This window comes from Polistes dominula, unplaced genomic scaffold (assembly GCF_049000335.1).
Source record: "Polistes dominula isolate Pdom_NZ unplaced genomic scaffold, Pdom_raw_medaka contig_82, whole genome shotgun sequence".
Taxonomy (NCBI): domain Eukaryota; kingdom Metazoa; phylum Arthropoda; class Insecta; order Hymenoptera; family Vespidae; genus Polistes; species Polistes dominula.
Genome location: NW_028301046.1, coordinates 765,474 through 780,302, shown reverse-complemented (window position 1 = coordinate 780,302; position 14,829 = coordinate 765,474). Strand labels below are relative to the sequence as shown.

General features: G+C 29.9%; 3 protein-coding genes and 1 long non-coding RNA gene across 8 annotated transcripts in view; 2 read left to right on the top strand and 2 right to left on the bottom strand.

Moving 5' to 3' along the window:
• Nucleotides 1-7,647, bottom strand: part of LOC107066293 (uncharacterized) — a 29,911-nt gene extending 22,264 nt beyond the window's left edge. For 2 of the 5 annotated variants that reach the window (XM_089175337.1, XM_015320774.2), the window contains exons 1-2: nt 2,066-2,527; nt 1,020-1,117 (exon numbers count right to left, since the gene is read on the bottom strand). In XM_089175337.1, coding sequence (XP_089031463.1) covers nt 1,020-1,117; nt 2,066-2,104 — 137 coding nt within the window. In that variant the 5' untranslated portion in view covers nt 2,105-2,527. The other 3 variants (XM_089175339.1, XM_089175338.1, XM_089175340.1) reach the window with 3 other exon arrangements.
• LOC149031606 (uncharacterized) lies at nt 318-2,059 on the top strand. Its single transcript, XR_016177554.1, has 3 exons — nt 318-464; nt 1,477-1,590; nt 1,691-2,059. It is a non-coding gene; the product is annotated as an uncharacterized LOC149031606 (long non-coding RNA).
• A 719-nt stretch (nt 7,648-8,366) lies between the features above and the next one.
• On the top strand, nt 8,367-9,460 carry LOC107066292 (transmembrane protein 234 homolog). Its single transcript, XM_015320770.2, has 3 exons — nt 8,367-8,840; nt 8,919-9,078; nt 9,153-9,460. The coding sequence occupies exons 1-3, from the start codon at nt 8,673-8,675 to the stop codon at nt 9,227-9,229; spliced, it is 405 nt and encodes a 134-aa protein (XP_015176256.1). The 5' UTR covers nt 8,367-8,672; the 3' UTR covers nt 9,230-9,460.
• A 204-nt stretch (nt 9,461-9,664) lies between these two features.
• Nucleotides 9,665-14,829, bottom strand: part of blo (bloated) — a 106,738-nt gene continuing 101,573 nt past the window's right edge. Inside the window, exons 5-8 of the mRNA XM_015320768.2 lie at nt 14,643-14,803; nt 14,184-14,398; nt 13,311-13,586; nt 9,665-12,685 (exon numbers count right to left, since the gene is read on the bottom strand). Coding sequence (XP_015176254.2) covers nt 12,492-12,685; nt 13,311-13,586; nt 14,184-14,398; nt 14,643-14,803 — 846 coding nt within the window. The 3' untranslated portion in view covers nt 9,665-12,491. The remainder of the gene's footprint in view (nt 12,686-13,310; nt 13,587-14,183; nt 14,399-14,642; nt 14,804-14,829) is intronic.

The following is a 14,829-nucleotide window of genomic DNA, read 5'->3' as shown; positions in this document are numbered from 1 at the left end:
CACTTCATCGCTTACCTTTTCACTAACAAGAACTAGTAATATAGTAATCTTATATATATATATAGGAACAACCAACAAGTTTAGTCTTATTTAACGTTTCTTATCTATGTAATATTTCCTAACAACATGTTACTTTGCGTGAAACCTGTTAAATGATTATAATATATCATTCAGTTAAAAAACTGTAGTATATATAATGTTACCAACTTTGAATATGAATGTAGTAACGAAGCTTGTATTTTCGAGTTATCTCGAATAGTGAAAGATAATCGATACTCGATACTCGATTGGAACACAATCGATCGTACTACAAGCTTGATCGTTTAAACGTCTAACGGCCTTCTTGGTATAGACAGATGCACCAATGCACGTCGAAGGTAGATAACGGAATTTCCGGAAAAGTAATGGCGCGACCGGTTTCCCGACACGTGACAGACAGGACGAGCTACTCCATTACGATTACGGTAACGAGCTTGCCTTGAATTTTTCTATTTCTATGCAAGTATAAGAACATTTAACACCATTTAATGCGAATTTAATTATCCTTTAGATTTAATTCTCCTATTTTATATGTTTCAATAAATATATTATTCGATGAATAAATTTAAATATCGTTAATCGATATATTTTTGTTTCACGCGTTTATATATGCATATATATGTGCATATAATATAGAGGAGACATGTTATTTTTATACTTTAATGTAATTTCAAATAAGGTAAGTTGTTTTTGACCTATAAGAAAGCATTGTATTTAATAATGCTTAACTCTTATTGGTTGCATTTAAATGCATCTTCGATGATGCACTTTATTTGTCAAAAATGTATGGTTTCAAACTTTAAGGATATACTGGCGCCCTCTGAGAGGATTATGAATTAAGTACTTCGAGACAGGTCGATAAAACAGATTCTCACGTGAAAACTCAATTGTTCATTTTGTTTTGGATGGAAATAAAAATTGTTGATAATTTGTTTATACACTTTTAGAATTAAAATTAGTAAAAGAAGAATAAGACTTACTTATTCTTGGTCGAATTATTAATGGTCGATGTCGTGGTTCCGGTTGTACGTTTAATGGGAGCCCGCCCTCCCGAACCCACGGACATTCCGCTTCGAGCCTGAAATAGATATTAATATTTATTTAACAAACAAAAAGTAGTTGTTAAAATTATTTCATAGATTGATAAATTATAAATCAAGAATATAATCTACAAAACAATGAATACATTTGTAAAATAAAAATGATAGTAGTAGTAGTCGTTATACATTAGAGACGTATTACGTATAACTTTGTCATAGATGATATCAGCTTGTGTAATTATTTCCGCACATTGTAGGAAATGATTAATCGTTAGAAGATAAAAAAAAAAAATACCTTTGGAAACATGATGATTTTCTAATGACGAGAACGTGCGGTGGGGAAAAAAGTGTGAGATCAATTAACGTTCTTCTACATGTTTTTTTATTCTTATTCTAGTTTAAAGTCGTCACACATTTAATAAAAATAAAACTGTATATGAAAGAAAAACAAAAGGAAAAACAACAGGAAGGAAACACATAAAAAAAAAAAAAAAAGAAAAAGATAACGAAGGTTAGATCAAAATTTTTCTTCTTGTTTAATAAAACAAATGTCGGATTTCTCTCAGATTTCTTTCTTTCTTTCTTATGTAAAACTTTTGATTTCTCCGTAGTACACGCAAATCCTCGCGTATCTTGTTAAGAGCATGAACGTGAACACGCTAATGTTCTCAGCACGCACGAATGATTCTAAACCGAGATTATGCGAAATACAAAATGCACGAGAGCCTGTTGGAAGCGTCGAGTTGCAAACGTAATTATATGAAAACGAAACGAAGGACGACGATGGATGAAAAAAAAATGACAAAAGAAGGGACCATGTATTGGGAATAACAATCAAATGAACAACAAATCAAACATAAAATTGCAAAGATAATCGATATTTTTTTGTTACTGTTATCGATAATCTTATTGGTTTATCGGATATAACGATTTGTCATTTGTTTATACAGAAATAAGTGCAGGGGTTGCTAAAAAGGAATTATTACCGTGTTTCCACCTAAAACTTCCCAAAATTGTTTCAACATATCTTCTTCGATATTGATTAAAATCCTTTGATAAATCCTTGATATCTCGCTTAATGAGATAAAGAGAAATGCATGAATCGTATTTGATAGTAGAGAGATTAGAAATTCTAATCTTATTTATTTTACATATGCACCTTATACCGACGATCAAAGTTGTTTGTTTTGATACATTTTCTTAATTGAAAAATAATATTTCTACAGATTGTAATTCGTTTGATCGAAAATTCTTTACACATCGTTTTTATTTCACTTATTATTCTCGATGATAAAATAATCGCGAAAACACAGTTCGTTTAATTTCACGTATGCGAGATTTTAGAAAATTGCAATGAATGCACAGTTTCACCAATTTCGCGCTACACTTTCTGAGCATACATACGTTACTTAGAAAACGTACATATGTGAACACAGACTGATTTGAACTGAAAAGATAAGAATTAAGTTCCTAGCGATAAGAAAGGAAATATCTTGAGATATACGCGCTTAAACGCAAGTAGTGTGGGCAACATATGTTATACAGACACATAGAAATGCATTCGACCGACCATTGAGTTAGTTGTACGTCAACGGTTAGTAGAGTGGAACGTAAATGGTATTTTATTTCGGTAAAAGATACTATAAATAATAATCTAACTATCACATATATATAAATACAATAGATATAGTTTAAAAAAAAGAAAGAAATTAATTTATCGCGTGTTAAATGTTTCCATAATAATTCGATATCTCAAAGAATTGAAATTTCGCGGCAGAAAGTTTCGCGCGCGAATATTTGAAATTCAAATACGCGTTTGATTTTCAAGATGTCCTATTTTTCATCCCCGTTGATCTATGATGACACGTTGAAGAGAAGTGGGGGAGGGGGGTAAAAACATAATAGCAATTTTCGCAAGGTCTAATACTTAAAGCGAAAGGGGCAACCGATCGGAAGGCGGCGTCCGTACGCGTCGTACACGCGTCGTGTGTACCTGCGAAGGTTCATCGAACCTTCTGCTGCCGCGCATACGGGTTCTTGGCCAATAATAAAGATGCACGCCCGGTACGTAACTACGCTTCTTACATACTTACATACGTTTATATGTAAGTAAAGTGTACAAACTTGTGTGTGGACATGTTTTTCTATTTGACTGTGAGGAAACAAAATAATTCGAGAAGAGTTTACATGATTTTATTTCGAGACTAATCAAATATTTTTTAAAAGAGAACAAAGTATTGCAAAGGAAAACTTAATGGAAAAAGAACAAAAAAAAAAAAACTGCATCTTCTTCGTTTATATACAATAAATATTGTTGTACCAAATTTTCTCACGTATAATCGCGAATACACCGTGACTTTTTTTTATTCCCACATGGGAATATAGTGAAAATTGTTTTATTTAATTAATTTCAACGATGAAAGTATCACACGCTCTTGACAATCGAAGAATCGAAGATTACTTTGAACTAGATTTTCCATCGATATTTGAATTTCGCGCGGTTCTCGATGATGACAATCAAATCGAAACGAAAGAAAATTGGTTATACGGTCGATCCCCGACTCTACATATGTACAATATGTAATAGTAAGTGCACAGTAGTAGTCAGAAATAGTGCAAACTCATATTATGTTATATTGACCCTCTGTGCTACTATATTATAGACATTATTATTATCTGATCAATTCGAGAGATACATAAATTATGTCGAGTATTTTAACAATTAATTACTTCAGTCTTTTCCTTTCAAAACTTCTTATGGTAATCTTTCGTATTTAGATTGTGAAATTGAAAGCCTAGAAACTTGTATATAATTTATAATAAAATATTACAGTCTGATAAGTGACTGAAAAAAAAAAAATACTTCGTACATTAACATTGCAATTAAAAATAATGAATTTTGAGAAAGTTCAAGTGAAAGAATGGAATTTTTAGAATACATCACACATTTACTAATTAACGAATCATCAAAATGTTGATAAAGAATGGAAGAAACAAAAAAAAAAAAAACAAAAAAAAAGTAGATTCGTCTAGAAATAAATGAGTTATATCTGGGTATAGGGTGTGGCCGACTATATGGACTCTTTGAACGGGGCCTTTTCCTACGACCTACGCTTCTTGTCGCGTGGCCGGCAGAAAGATCGACAGCAGAAACCGGCCCACACGCGATCCTGGTCGTTCTATCTTCGACAGTGATCGCATTCGCTCGAACGCCCTCGAAATTGGCAACAGGTGTACATATTTATATACGTACCACATAAATAAATAAGTATGTATGTATGTATGTATATGTATATGTGTGCCATAGAAGAAGGTGATTACGTCCGAAAAGCATTTCACCTTTTTCTGCAGCTTTTCTCGCGCCAATCGAACCGTACCATAACGCGTTAAACTCGCGAGTTCTACACAGAAGAAGTTCATCGAACTCTCACGTACCGTTGCCGGTTTCTATATCGTATCGTTCCTCTTCGTTCATTTTTTTTTCTCATAAAACGCTTCAATGTTCCTTTCTTTTCTTTTTGCCCCTATTTTTTTTTCTCAATGTTTCTTCTTTTTTTTTTATTTTTTTTTTAATTTAAACTCGATTTTATTATTTGATTTTTATCGTACGAACGAACAATCCTCGTTCCGCCATTCTTGTGATAACTTAAGCGCCATTAAGGCGCGCGAAAATTTTGAACAAATTAAACAAACCAGTTGAATATATGCATATATATATATTTATTAATTACTTTAATTATGTTAATTTCATCGAGATAATCAATATATATCGACTTTTATATACTGTACAATCTTCGAACGTATGATAATTAATTTCTCTTTTCTTTCGTTTGATTCTACAAGTGGTGGAAGAGGAAAAAAATAATCAACGATCGCACCTGTACATAGGTATCCTGTTTTCTTCACTGGTAATCCTTTCAGCAATGACGTTGACTCGATAAAAAAAGCAAAAAAAAAAAAGAAATGTTAGGCGGGGGTGTCCCGTTGTAATAAAGGGACGGTTAACACGCGGACGTCGCGACGTCCTTTTGGACGATGATGATAGGAATATTGTCGACGCGTGCGATTCGGCAGTTCAATGCGAACTGACTACCTTCGTTTCATGCCATGCCATTCCATTCCTTGCTATTCCATACACCGTCTCGTTTCACGAGTGAACTCTCTCCCTCCTGTTCTTGATCCTTTGCTTTCTCTCTTTCTCTTTCTCTCTCTCTCTCTTTCACTCTATAACTAACTCTTTTACTCTCTTTCTCTCTTCACAGATCGCTCTCACCATCATAGTCGTCGTCGTCGTAGTCGTAGTCGTCGTCGTTATGCTAGCTACACTCTTGCAATCTCCTTTACGATTATTAGTTTCATTAGGACATCGATAGGTTGTTTCAAACTTGTCCGCCATTTTTCAAACACTTTGGCAACTTCCGTCAATTCCCACGACCGGTTGATTCAAATCACCTTTGGTATCATCTCATTCTCGAATAATTAAGTTGATCAACTTTATATTTGTTGTTCAAATTCATTATTAAAGTGTAAGATCAATTCTCATTTACACGTCCTGAGAAATTCAAATTGCAATTGGTATCACCTCGTTCTCGTATAACTGTGTACAATCGATCGATAATTTTTAAATTCATTTGATCAATTTGATCATAATAATCAATAGATCGATCATTTGCATTCGTGGAAAGTTCAAAAAAAAAAAAAAAGAAAAAAACATGATATAACAAACGTCTGGCCGAAAATGCTTTAGGTTGTTTCTCTCGTCTGTATAAGAACGCTTCTGTATACGGTCACGGATAGCGTATGCACGATTCATAATACACTCGATACGCTTGCGTAACACGCGTACAAGCTATAATATGCCTGATCCGGTTGCATACCGTAATGCGTCGTACAGGAGATTCATCCAAATCTACTGTCGATAGTCAATTCTCACGAGTTTTTAATAATTAATACGTAACATACGTTACTATCATGTAACAGATATACTCACACGTATTAAATAAACATGTGTATATAAATTGGTAAAATAAGAAAACAATTTTCAGATTTAATCCAAAGTTTTATGTATTCACTCGAACGTGGCGGCATTTATAATGCATTCTGAAACGTGTCCATTAGATCTACGTGTTTTGTTTGAAATAAACAAATCGTAGGTGGCACGTTGACTTCATAAAGCTAATTATACGTATAAATGTAAAGAAAAAGAAAAATCAATCATTTTATACAATCTAACATAAGACCAAAAAAAAAATCTATCATTAAACGAAGAATTTACAGTAATAAATAATTTTCTAATTGCGAATAAAATAACAATTTTCAATCTATTTTCATTAGATATGATTTAATTGATCTATTTCCATGTTGAAAATGTTAAACTACATAGTAGTTTCTATCAGCTGTAAATCCAATGTAACGGATTATCATTATTATTATTATTATTATTATTATTATTATTATTAGTCGTGAATGGACGTTTGTTACGACCTTGCTCTCGGTAAAGTAGGTGACCCTCCAACTTAATCACCACTAATTTCATTAGTGCGAATCGGATGAGGGGGTGGTAGTGTGGAGATTAGCGATGAGGGAAGAAGGGGAGAAAGGGGGGAAGGAAACCCCGTGATTCTTGCGGAGGAAGAAGGAACATTGCTTGGTGCTCTTGTTGCGCTCCAAATACCTCTCTCGATTCTTTCTACCCACCTGTCGTGATTCTATCTCTTGTCATCCCACGTAGATTTGGTCGTGGAAGGCGACTAACTATAGGCCCTTCTCGGGAATCCATTTTCCACATTTTGTCAAGTCCTTCTTCTGAATTTTTTTTTTTTTTTTAAATCATCGATTGATATTATTACACTTAATATCGAGAGAGATCCACTGTTTCAATTTGTCTTAATGATACCTGCAAAATATAAGTAATATCAAAGAAATTATTCGATGATTCTTTCTGTTACTTCAATTTGTCATTTTTGAATTTCCCGCTTGAACGAATCATCCTATCGGATTATGATTTCTTTTTCTATAAGAGTATTTTAAATTTTGCATACGCTAATTATATCATAATTGAGAATAAAAAGGATATCAAATTATTGAGATTATTTGACGTGATAATAAATAAAATATATGTATATGGTTTATTTTTATTTAATTTGAAATAAATCGATAAATTAAATTACCAAACATAAAAAGTTGTTACATATAGAACAACTACGTGAAACAGAAATATTTATTTGATTAGATCAATTATATTTGATATTTGATACTAATATAAATAAAAAGAAGTCTTAATTTATGTAAAAGAACTTTCGGCAAAATTTGTTTGAATGATCAAAGTGAAAATTTCGTTAATGTAAGCGCGTGTTATGTATGTACCTGCTTACACGAACTCCGTCCATCCAAATGCAAAGGAGAAAAAAAAACGATGTTGTTACTTACGAAGATTCTTACAGCATACTACCCGATGAGCCACCTTGCTAACGTACTTGATCATCGTAAGAGACCGACAAGTGTTTCAGCGCGAAGATGAGTGGGGTGATTGCTAACGGGTTGGGAAAAACTTTCATTCATTTTAACGACTGTCAGCTCCATCTGTACACTACAACTTTATGATTTATCGATCGGTTTCGTCGGTAAAATCTTTCAAATTAAAATATTCATTGAATGTTTCTTTTTTTTATATTAAATAATTACTTAATTTATTCATAATTCTTCTAAATGAATTTCACCTATATGATATTTTCCTTATAAAATTATTTACGTCTAGAAAATAGCGTCAAATTTGACTACATTTGACTGAAATATAATTTAACAACAATTATTTATTTATTTATAATTAAAATTTCAAATAATTTGTTGTAATATTCATTATAACAAAGTTAAATAATGAGAAAATAATTTGAGATACATTTTTGAATTGTTCGAAAATAAGCGCGTAATGACGACCAATAGGAATCATGCATAGATGGCAGCACCATACGTGTTCTATAAAGAACATTACTAGTAGGTAAACGAGAATATTGCAGTTCGATAGTATTTTAATTATAATTATTTTTTTAAAGTAATACATAAAAAAAGAGATGTGGTCAGTTCGTCCTTATTCCTTAGATATTAGAAATTAGTTGTTAATTTAGAATAATATTAAAAATAAGTGATATTTTTTTTAAGTACACCTCCAAATCATAGTGATTTGTATTACTTGTGTTATAGGTTATATTGATAAAAATGATTACAGGTAAGAGTGCATTACATGTCATTTTTTAAAATACCATAATTCAGATTGATATCAATATTATCTATGATATTTAATTAATTTAATACCAAAAAAACCATTTTATAAGATGTATCAATGTGTATTACAATTTGTAAATTAGATTTATAATATCAACTTTCTATAATGATACCTCTTGTCAAATGTTTTAATTTTTAACACAAATAAAGAACAATTTTGGACTAACAAAAAATGTTAAAAAACAATAGACATAAGTTAATGCATATGAACTATGTAACAATGTATTTTAGTGGTTAAAAAAATCAATAGGTTATGTTAAAGTGACAGTATTGATAGTATCAAAAATTTGTATTGGTTCCATCACTATTTTCATGTATGTTTTTTTAGAATCTATGATATATCTTGTGCTCGTGGCACTTTTATGGGGTGTAACAAATCCTTTAATAAAAAAGGGTGCTAGTGGTTTAGAAAATGTCAAAGCAAACACCAGCTATGGTCAATTTTTTAAAGAAGTTTATTTTCTTTTTACCAATGCAAAGGTTACTGTTTTTCTTTTTTATTCTATATGCAGTATTGATAGCAATTTTTGATTTTAATTAATTTTTAATCTTTATTAGTATATGACACCATTCCTGTTCAATCAAATTGGTTCTTTACTGTACTACTTCGCATTGCAAGGTGCTGATATATCGTTGGCAGTTCCTGTATCTAATTCTCTTACCTTTGTGATTACTGCCATAACAGGTTGGATCTTAGGAGAGAAGAGAGCAGAGAAAAGTAGGACATTTGAATATTTATTAATTTCATTATTTCATGAAGAATTTGATGAATTTTACGATATCATGTTTCAGACACATATATTGGAATGATATTGATATTAACAGGAACAACTTTATGTTGTTGGGATAAAATGTATTTGATAGAATAATTTTCTTCAATATAAGAATGCATGATATGTTTTGATTGGTGGAGATGCAATATCTGAGAGATGACAAACTAGATTTGATTTTCTATCTTTTTATGAGCAAAACTTATCCAGTTAGTTAACATTTATGTAATAAACAAATTTATATGAAGAGAACATCTGTTAGAATCTTATCGAACTAACAGAGATAATCATGACTCTTTGTTAATAAACAAATAATATTGCAATTATAAATTGAGATTATAAACTATCCTATCTTTCAAGTTGAATGAAACTGCACACAGTGTGCAAAATTTTTGATTAAAATCGGTTCAGTAGTTTAGGAATCCATTGCTAACTAACAACGTGACGTAACGTAATTTCTATATATATTAAGATTATTATTATACTATCGTGATTGATAAAACACTTGTTCTTTTATGTGATATCATTTTGAAATCTTTTGAAATTATGTTCGTTTATTTCAAATTGTTATTCATGTTACAAAATATAACTTGTCACCAGAGTCCTAACGTCTCCGTACATATTTAATATTAATTTTTTTTCTTACACTTGTTGCGTGAATGTAACTAATAACTAAATGTTAATGGACAATACAAATTTTTATCAGTAAACCAATACAGACCATCCATATATCCATGATATTATTTACATGCAAGTCCTTAATGATTCATATGTACATACACATATAATTAGCACCAAATAGAAATGAAACTTATGGTGCGGATGACTATTCTTTTTTTTTTTTTTTTTTTTGTCACTAATTTAATCGATCTCTCTTTTTATTTTTTATTTTTAACAGCATAACGGTGTATCACAGTACAACAGAAAGAAAATTGTTCTATGCTTATTTGTTTTTACTCTGTTGTGTCATATTTAATGTCGAGACAATGTAAATGTAAGAATAAAAAAAAAAAAGAAAAAGAAGGAGGAGGATTCTTTCGTGTAACAAATTATATTTCCATCTCAGGTGAATATCATAGCCGTTAATTTGATGATCGTGATCATTTAGTGACAAATGGATGTTCGTATAGGAAAAAAATCTATTAGATTAAAATAGTATAACAATTGTAAACGATAAGGATTAATATTACAAGTATATACATGAAAAGAAGCGTGTGAGAGAGAAGAAAGAAAGAAAGAAAGAAAAAATAAAGAAAAGAAAAGATAAAGGGTTGAAGAAAATGTTGTTTACATTAGTCCTATGAACAAAAGTAATTTTCTTTACTCGTTGTTAATTTTTTGTTTTTTTTTTTTTTGTTTAAGTAAGTACGTGTTTGTTGCCTTTTATACTTTTTTTTTTTTTACAACGCGACTCGTGCAATGATTGGTTTATTCGTATATTTAAATGTTCTTCTTCTTCTTTTTGTTTTTGTTTTTTTTTGTCATATCGTAAATCGTATTTTTATTCTTTTTAATTCATTTTAAAGAATACGATAGACGATGTATTTGAGATATAGATCAATTATTATAGAGAACAAAATTTTCGATTTATATTTAAAAAAGTATAAAAGATCTATGTGCAAATGTAAAAAAATGGCACTCGCATTCACGGTAATATAAAATTGTGTATTTTCTTTTTTTTTTTCTTTTTCTTTTTTTTTAACCCTTTGACTGCTGCTAAAGGCGTATATATACGCTCTCACAAATCCATTAATATACACGAAAGATGTAAATATAAGCCCTCTGTATTTCTTTTTTACTATAACACCTTTATTGCTGTATTATCGATTTAATTTAACATGAAATTTATTGTGATTTGTAACATAGCAATTAAATATTGGCTAATTATTTTCAATGTCGTTTAATTAATTGCTTTTATATTTGAAATTCGTCTATTTTATAATTTTTATTATCTTCATTCGTTACATTATCGTTTTATTATTTTAATAATTAGGGTTAAAATTATTCAAAATATTCTGTTGTTAAAGTTATTATAACTCTGTGTTGTTACATTATTTTTATTAATTGCTTTTATATTTGAAATTTGTCTATTTTATAATTTTTATTATCTTCATTCGTTCCATTATCGTTTTATTATTTTTATAATTAGATTGAAATTATTCAAAATATCCTGTTAAAGTTATTTTAACTCTGTGTTACATTATAAATTTTGTATTTTTTTCTTTTTATATTTAAATTAGCGACAGTGACACTGACATGCGAAAATTGCGCCCTTCGTTCATATTAATGGATTGATTCGAAAACGTGTCGCAGTCAAAGGGTTAATTGTTTTTTTTTTATTTATAAATAATAATGTTACGTGTATATAGTATGTTATATACCGTTTAATTAATTAAATCGGAGAAAAAGAGTTGAGAAAGAACGAGCACGAATCTTCTAACGCCACATATGTGCCACGTTTGTTCGAATTTTCTTGTTGTTTTTAATTGAAATAAATCCGATGCATTCTCGTCTAATGCAACAAATTTAAAATGACTAAATTTGGTAGAGAGAAGGCTTTTTTTGAATTTGAATTTTCAAAAGTGTGGCATCAAGTTTGTTCTCTTATTAATCTTTATTTATTTATTTATTTATTAATAATTCGGCTATCTTTCATCAAATATGAATAAACTTGTTGCGTTTACGATCAAAGCCAAGATTCTCCGAGTTTTGTTGTTGTTGTTTTATTTTGTTAGTACCACCGATACATAAATATATATCTTTGTTACGTTAGAAACAACAAATTTTTGTTTTAAAGATATTTTTTTGTTCTTGTTGTTGTTGTAATTATTGTAAAAAGAAATATAAAGCGTAAAATTTATTATAACGAGTTATAATTGTATATTTTTGTAATACGAATGCACGCGCGCATATTATGAAAATTATCGAGCGTAGTATTGTTCAAATTTATTTGTTTTGTTTTGTCTATTTTTTGTCTTTTTTCCCCATAAAAAAAAATCGAATTCGTACAAATGTGTTTTTAAAATGTTAATTAATTAGATTAAATGTTATATCTCACTCGCTCGCATTGTGTACGGCTAAGAACAAACAAAGATATGAAAACAAATAAAATAAAATTAAAATAAAATTAAAATAAAATTAAAATAAAATTAAAATAGAATAGAGAGAAAAAGAAAAAAAAATATATATAAAAATTAAAAAGATCGTCGGTTTGTCACACAATGCCATTTGTTTTTTTTTTTGTAATTTGGCAATTGATATAATTCGACTTTTTGTTAATTTTTTTTTTTTTTCAGCAGCTAACGATTACGAAAATATTACTTATGAAACTCAAGACTAGCATTGATCAATGGCCTTTTATTTAGGCCCGGGATTTTTTGCTCTTTAGCTTAAACCATCCCGCGCTCTTGTTTGGATCACGTGGTACGGATGTTGACCTACTGAGCTCTGGCTTTGAGCTCACGCTCCGAGATTTCGTCGATAACGATTCCGTGGAAACGGTCCTGTCCACTTTCTGCTTGTCCTTTGATTTCAACGTACTGCGATTGATCGTACCTAAAGATTGTATCAAAATTCAATTAGGTTTGTTTTTTTTTTTTTTTCAACGAATAACAAATTATATTATTAGATGGTTCGAAAAGTCGTTGAGTATTTTGCTGATTGCAATAAATGGCATTAATTGATGCAAACCGACAAATAGTAACACATGAGACCGATCGATCGAGAGGTTCAATTAATCAAATTCAATTATTTATGACCATTTGAAAGGTTTAGATTTAATTTTTGCTTATTATCCTTCTTGAAGTAACACGCTTACCACACCCGGGTCCAAAGGACCCTGGCTAGAAAAAATTGTTATAAAAAACAAACTATTGCATAGATTTACTTCAATATTTTTTTAGAGACTTCTTGAATACTTACTTAAAAAGACTATATAAGTTTTATAACTTTAAATTAAATTTAAATATATTGAAAAAATGACCAAAGTTGAGTACAATTGAGAAAAATGATTGAAGTTGCAAATGAAAGGTCGTCTGGGTCCTTTGGGATTAAATGTGCAAATAAGCAAAGGTTAACCACGAATCAAAAATTATCTTGATTTTTACAAAAAAAGAAAAAAAAACAACGAAAACGACTTTACGAATCACCCAATAGAATTATTTTTCAATGAAATATTTACCGGTTTTCGAAAGATTATCTTTGCTACGTCGGGCATCTTTGCCCCTACGTGTTAGCGTTTCGCGACTTCTTTGTCTACGTCTTAAAGTCATCATTGGTTTTTGATGCTGTTGTTGATCATAATTGATTTCGAAAGGTTCCCTATAGTGTCTTGGTTTCCATGGAGCTAAAACGCTCACGCTCCTAGACACGGTTCTCGTGTGCGATTGCAGAGGTCGATTGAGTTCCTCTCGACTTGCTGCTCTACGTCGTTCGTTCGGTCCAGGTATTTCGCCGACTACAACAATTCGTGAACTTTGTATTATACACGTTGAAAGTTTAATCGTTATAAATAGAACACTCGAGTAGAGTTAATGTTATTCACGTAACTTATTGATAACTGACAGGTTGATCTTATTAACTTCAATTTTTAAAGAAAGAATATATATAGAGTCACGTTGCAAGCGATTTTAGTTTTAAAACATTTCTACACGAAGGAAGTTTTTATTTTAATATAATATAATTAATAATTTAATTTATTTTATTTTAATATATTTTAGTATATTTTATTATATTTTTTATATATAATTTTTATAGATTTTATATAATATAATTTTTTATATATTTTATTTTATGTATATTTTATTATATATTTTAGTATATTAATTACATATATATGTAATTTATTTTAATATATATATTTAAAATTAATATAATATTTATATAATATTATATATATTATAATTATAATAAAATAAAATATATAAATTATATAATAATATATATATATAGGATGAAATAAATATTAAATAAATATAATAGGTTATTAAAATATTGAATTATAGGAAAGTTATTTTTAAAATGTGAAAAGTTTTCGAATTTGTATATTACTTACTCGTAGTCGCGTGTAAATACACGACGGATCTTTGCGATCTTTGGGAATTTTGGCTCTGTTGACTGCTGTCACCTGTAGTACTCTCACCGGAAGAAAGTGCACTCTCTGCGAGTCTTGGTGGTTTCCTTGGTGGTGATACTATGCCAAGATTATGGCTCCTGTTCGAGTTGCTAACGTCACGTTTTATACAACCACGTTCATCGACACGTTTGTTTCTATAAAATTCATGTTTTTTGTTTTTGTTTTTGTTTTTTTTTATTAATACAAAATAATTTCTATACAAATATAAAATAAGAATTTATTTTATAATTATCCAATGAATTTCTTTTTCTATTTTTTTTTCTTTTTCTTTTTTTTTTTTGCTGCGTATAAGAATGTTAAATAGAAATATTTGTTGTTGTTTTTTTTTGTCGATAAAAGTGATAACTCATGTTAATCATGTGTTTGATTAATATTTACCTGTGATCACGGTTCGATGAAACCGATTCCTGATCGGTGTCGCCGAAGAAACGAAGATTCTTTTGAACGGAAACTCGTTCCGGTGCGGACGATGCCTCCTCGTCTTCCGTTCCGGTCGTCAATATCTCACTTTCTGGTATTCTTGGTTTCTTATCCACACTCTGAAAAGTATACACATATGTTTATT

What these genes read in the sequence shown, in the direction of transcription:
- LOC107066292 (XM_015320770.2), top strand. Translation starts at nt 8,673, where the DNA reads ATGTATGTTTTTTTAGAATCTATGATATATCTTGTGCTCGTGGCACTT. An exon ending in TTCTTTTTACCAATGCAAAG is followed by an intron (nt 8,841 to 8,918) that starts GTTACTGTTTTT and finishes AATCTTTATTAG; the next exon opens with TATATGACACCATTCCTGTT. An exon ending in AGAGAAGAGAGCAGAGAAAA is followed by an intron (nt 9,079 to 9,152) that starts GTAGGACATTTG and finishes ATCATGTTTCAG; the next exon opens with ACACATATATTGGAATGATA.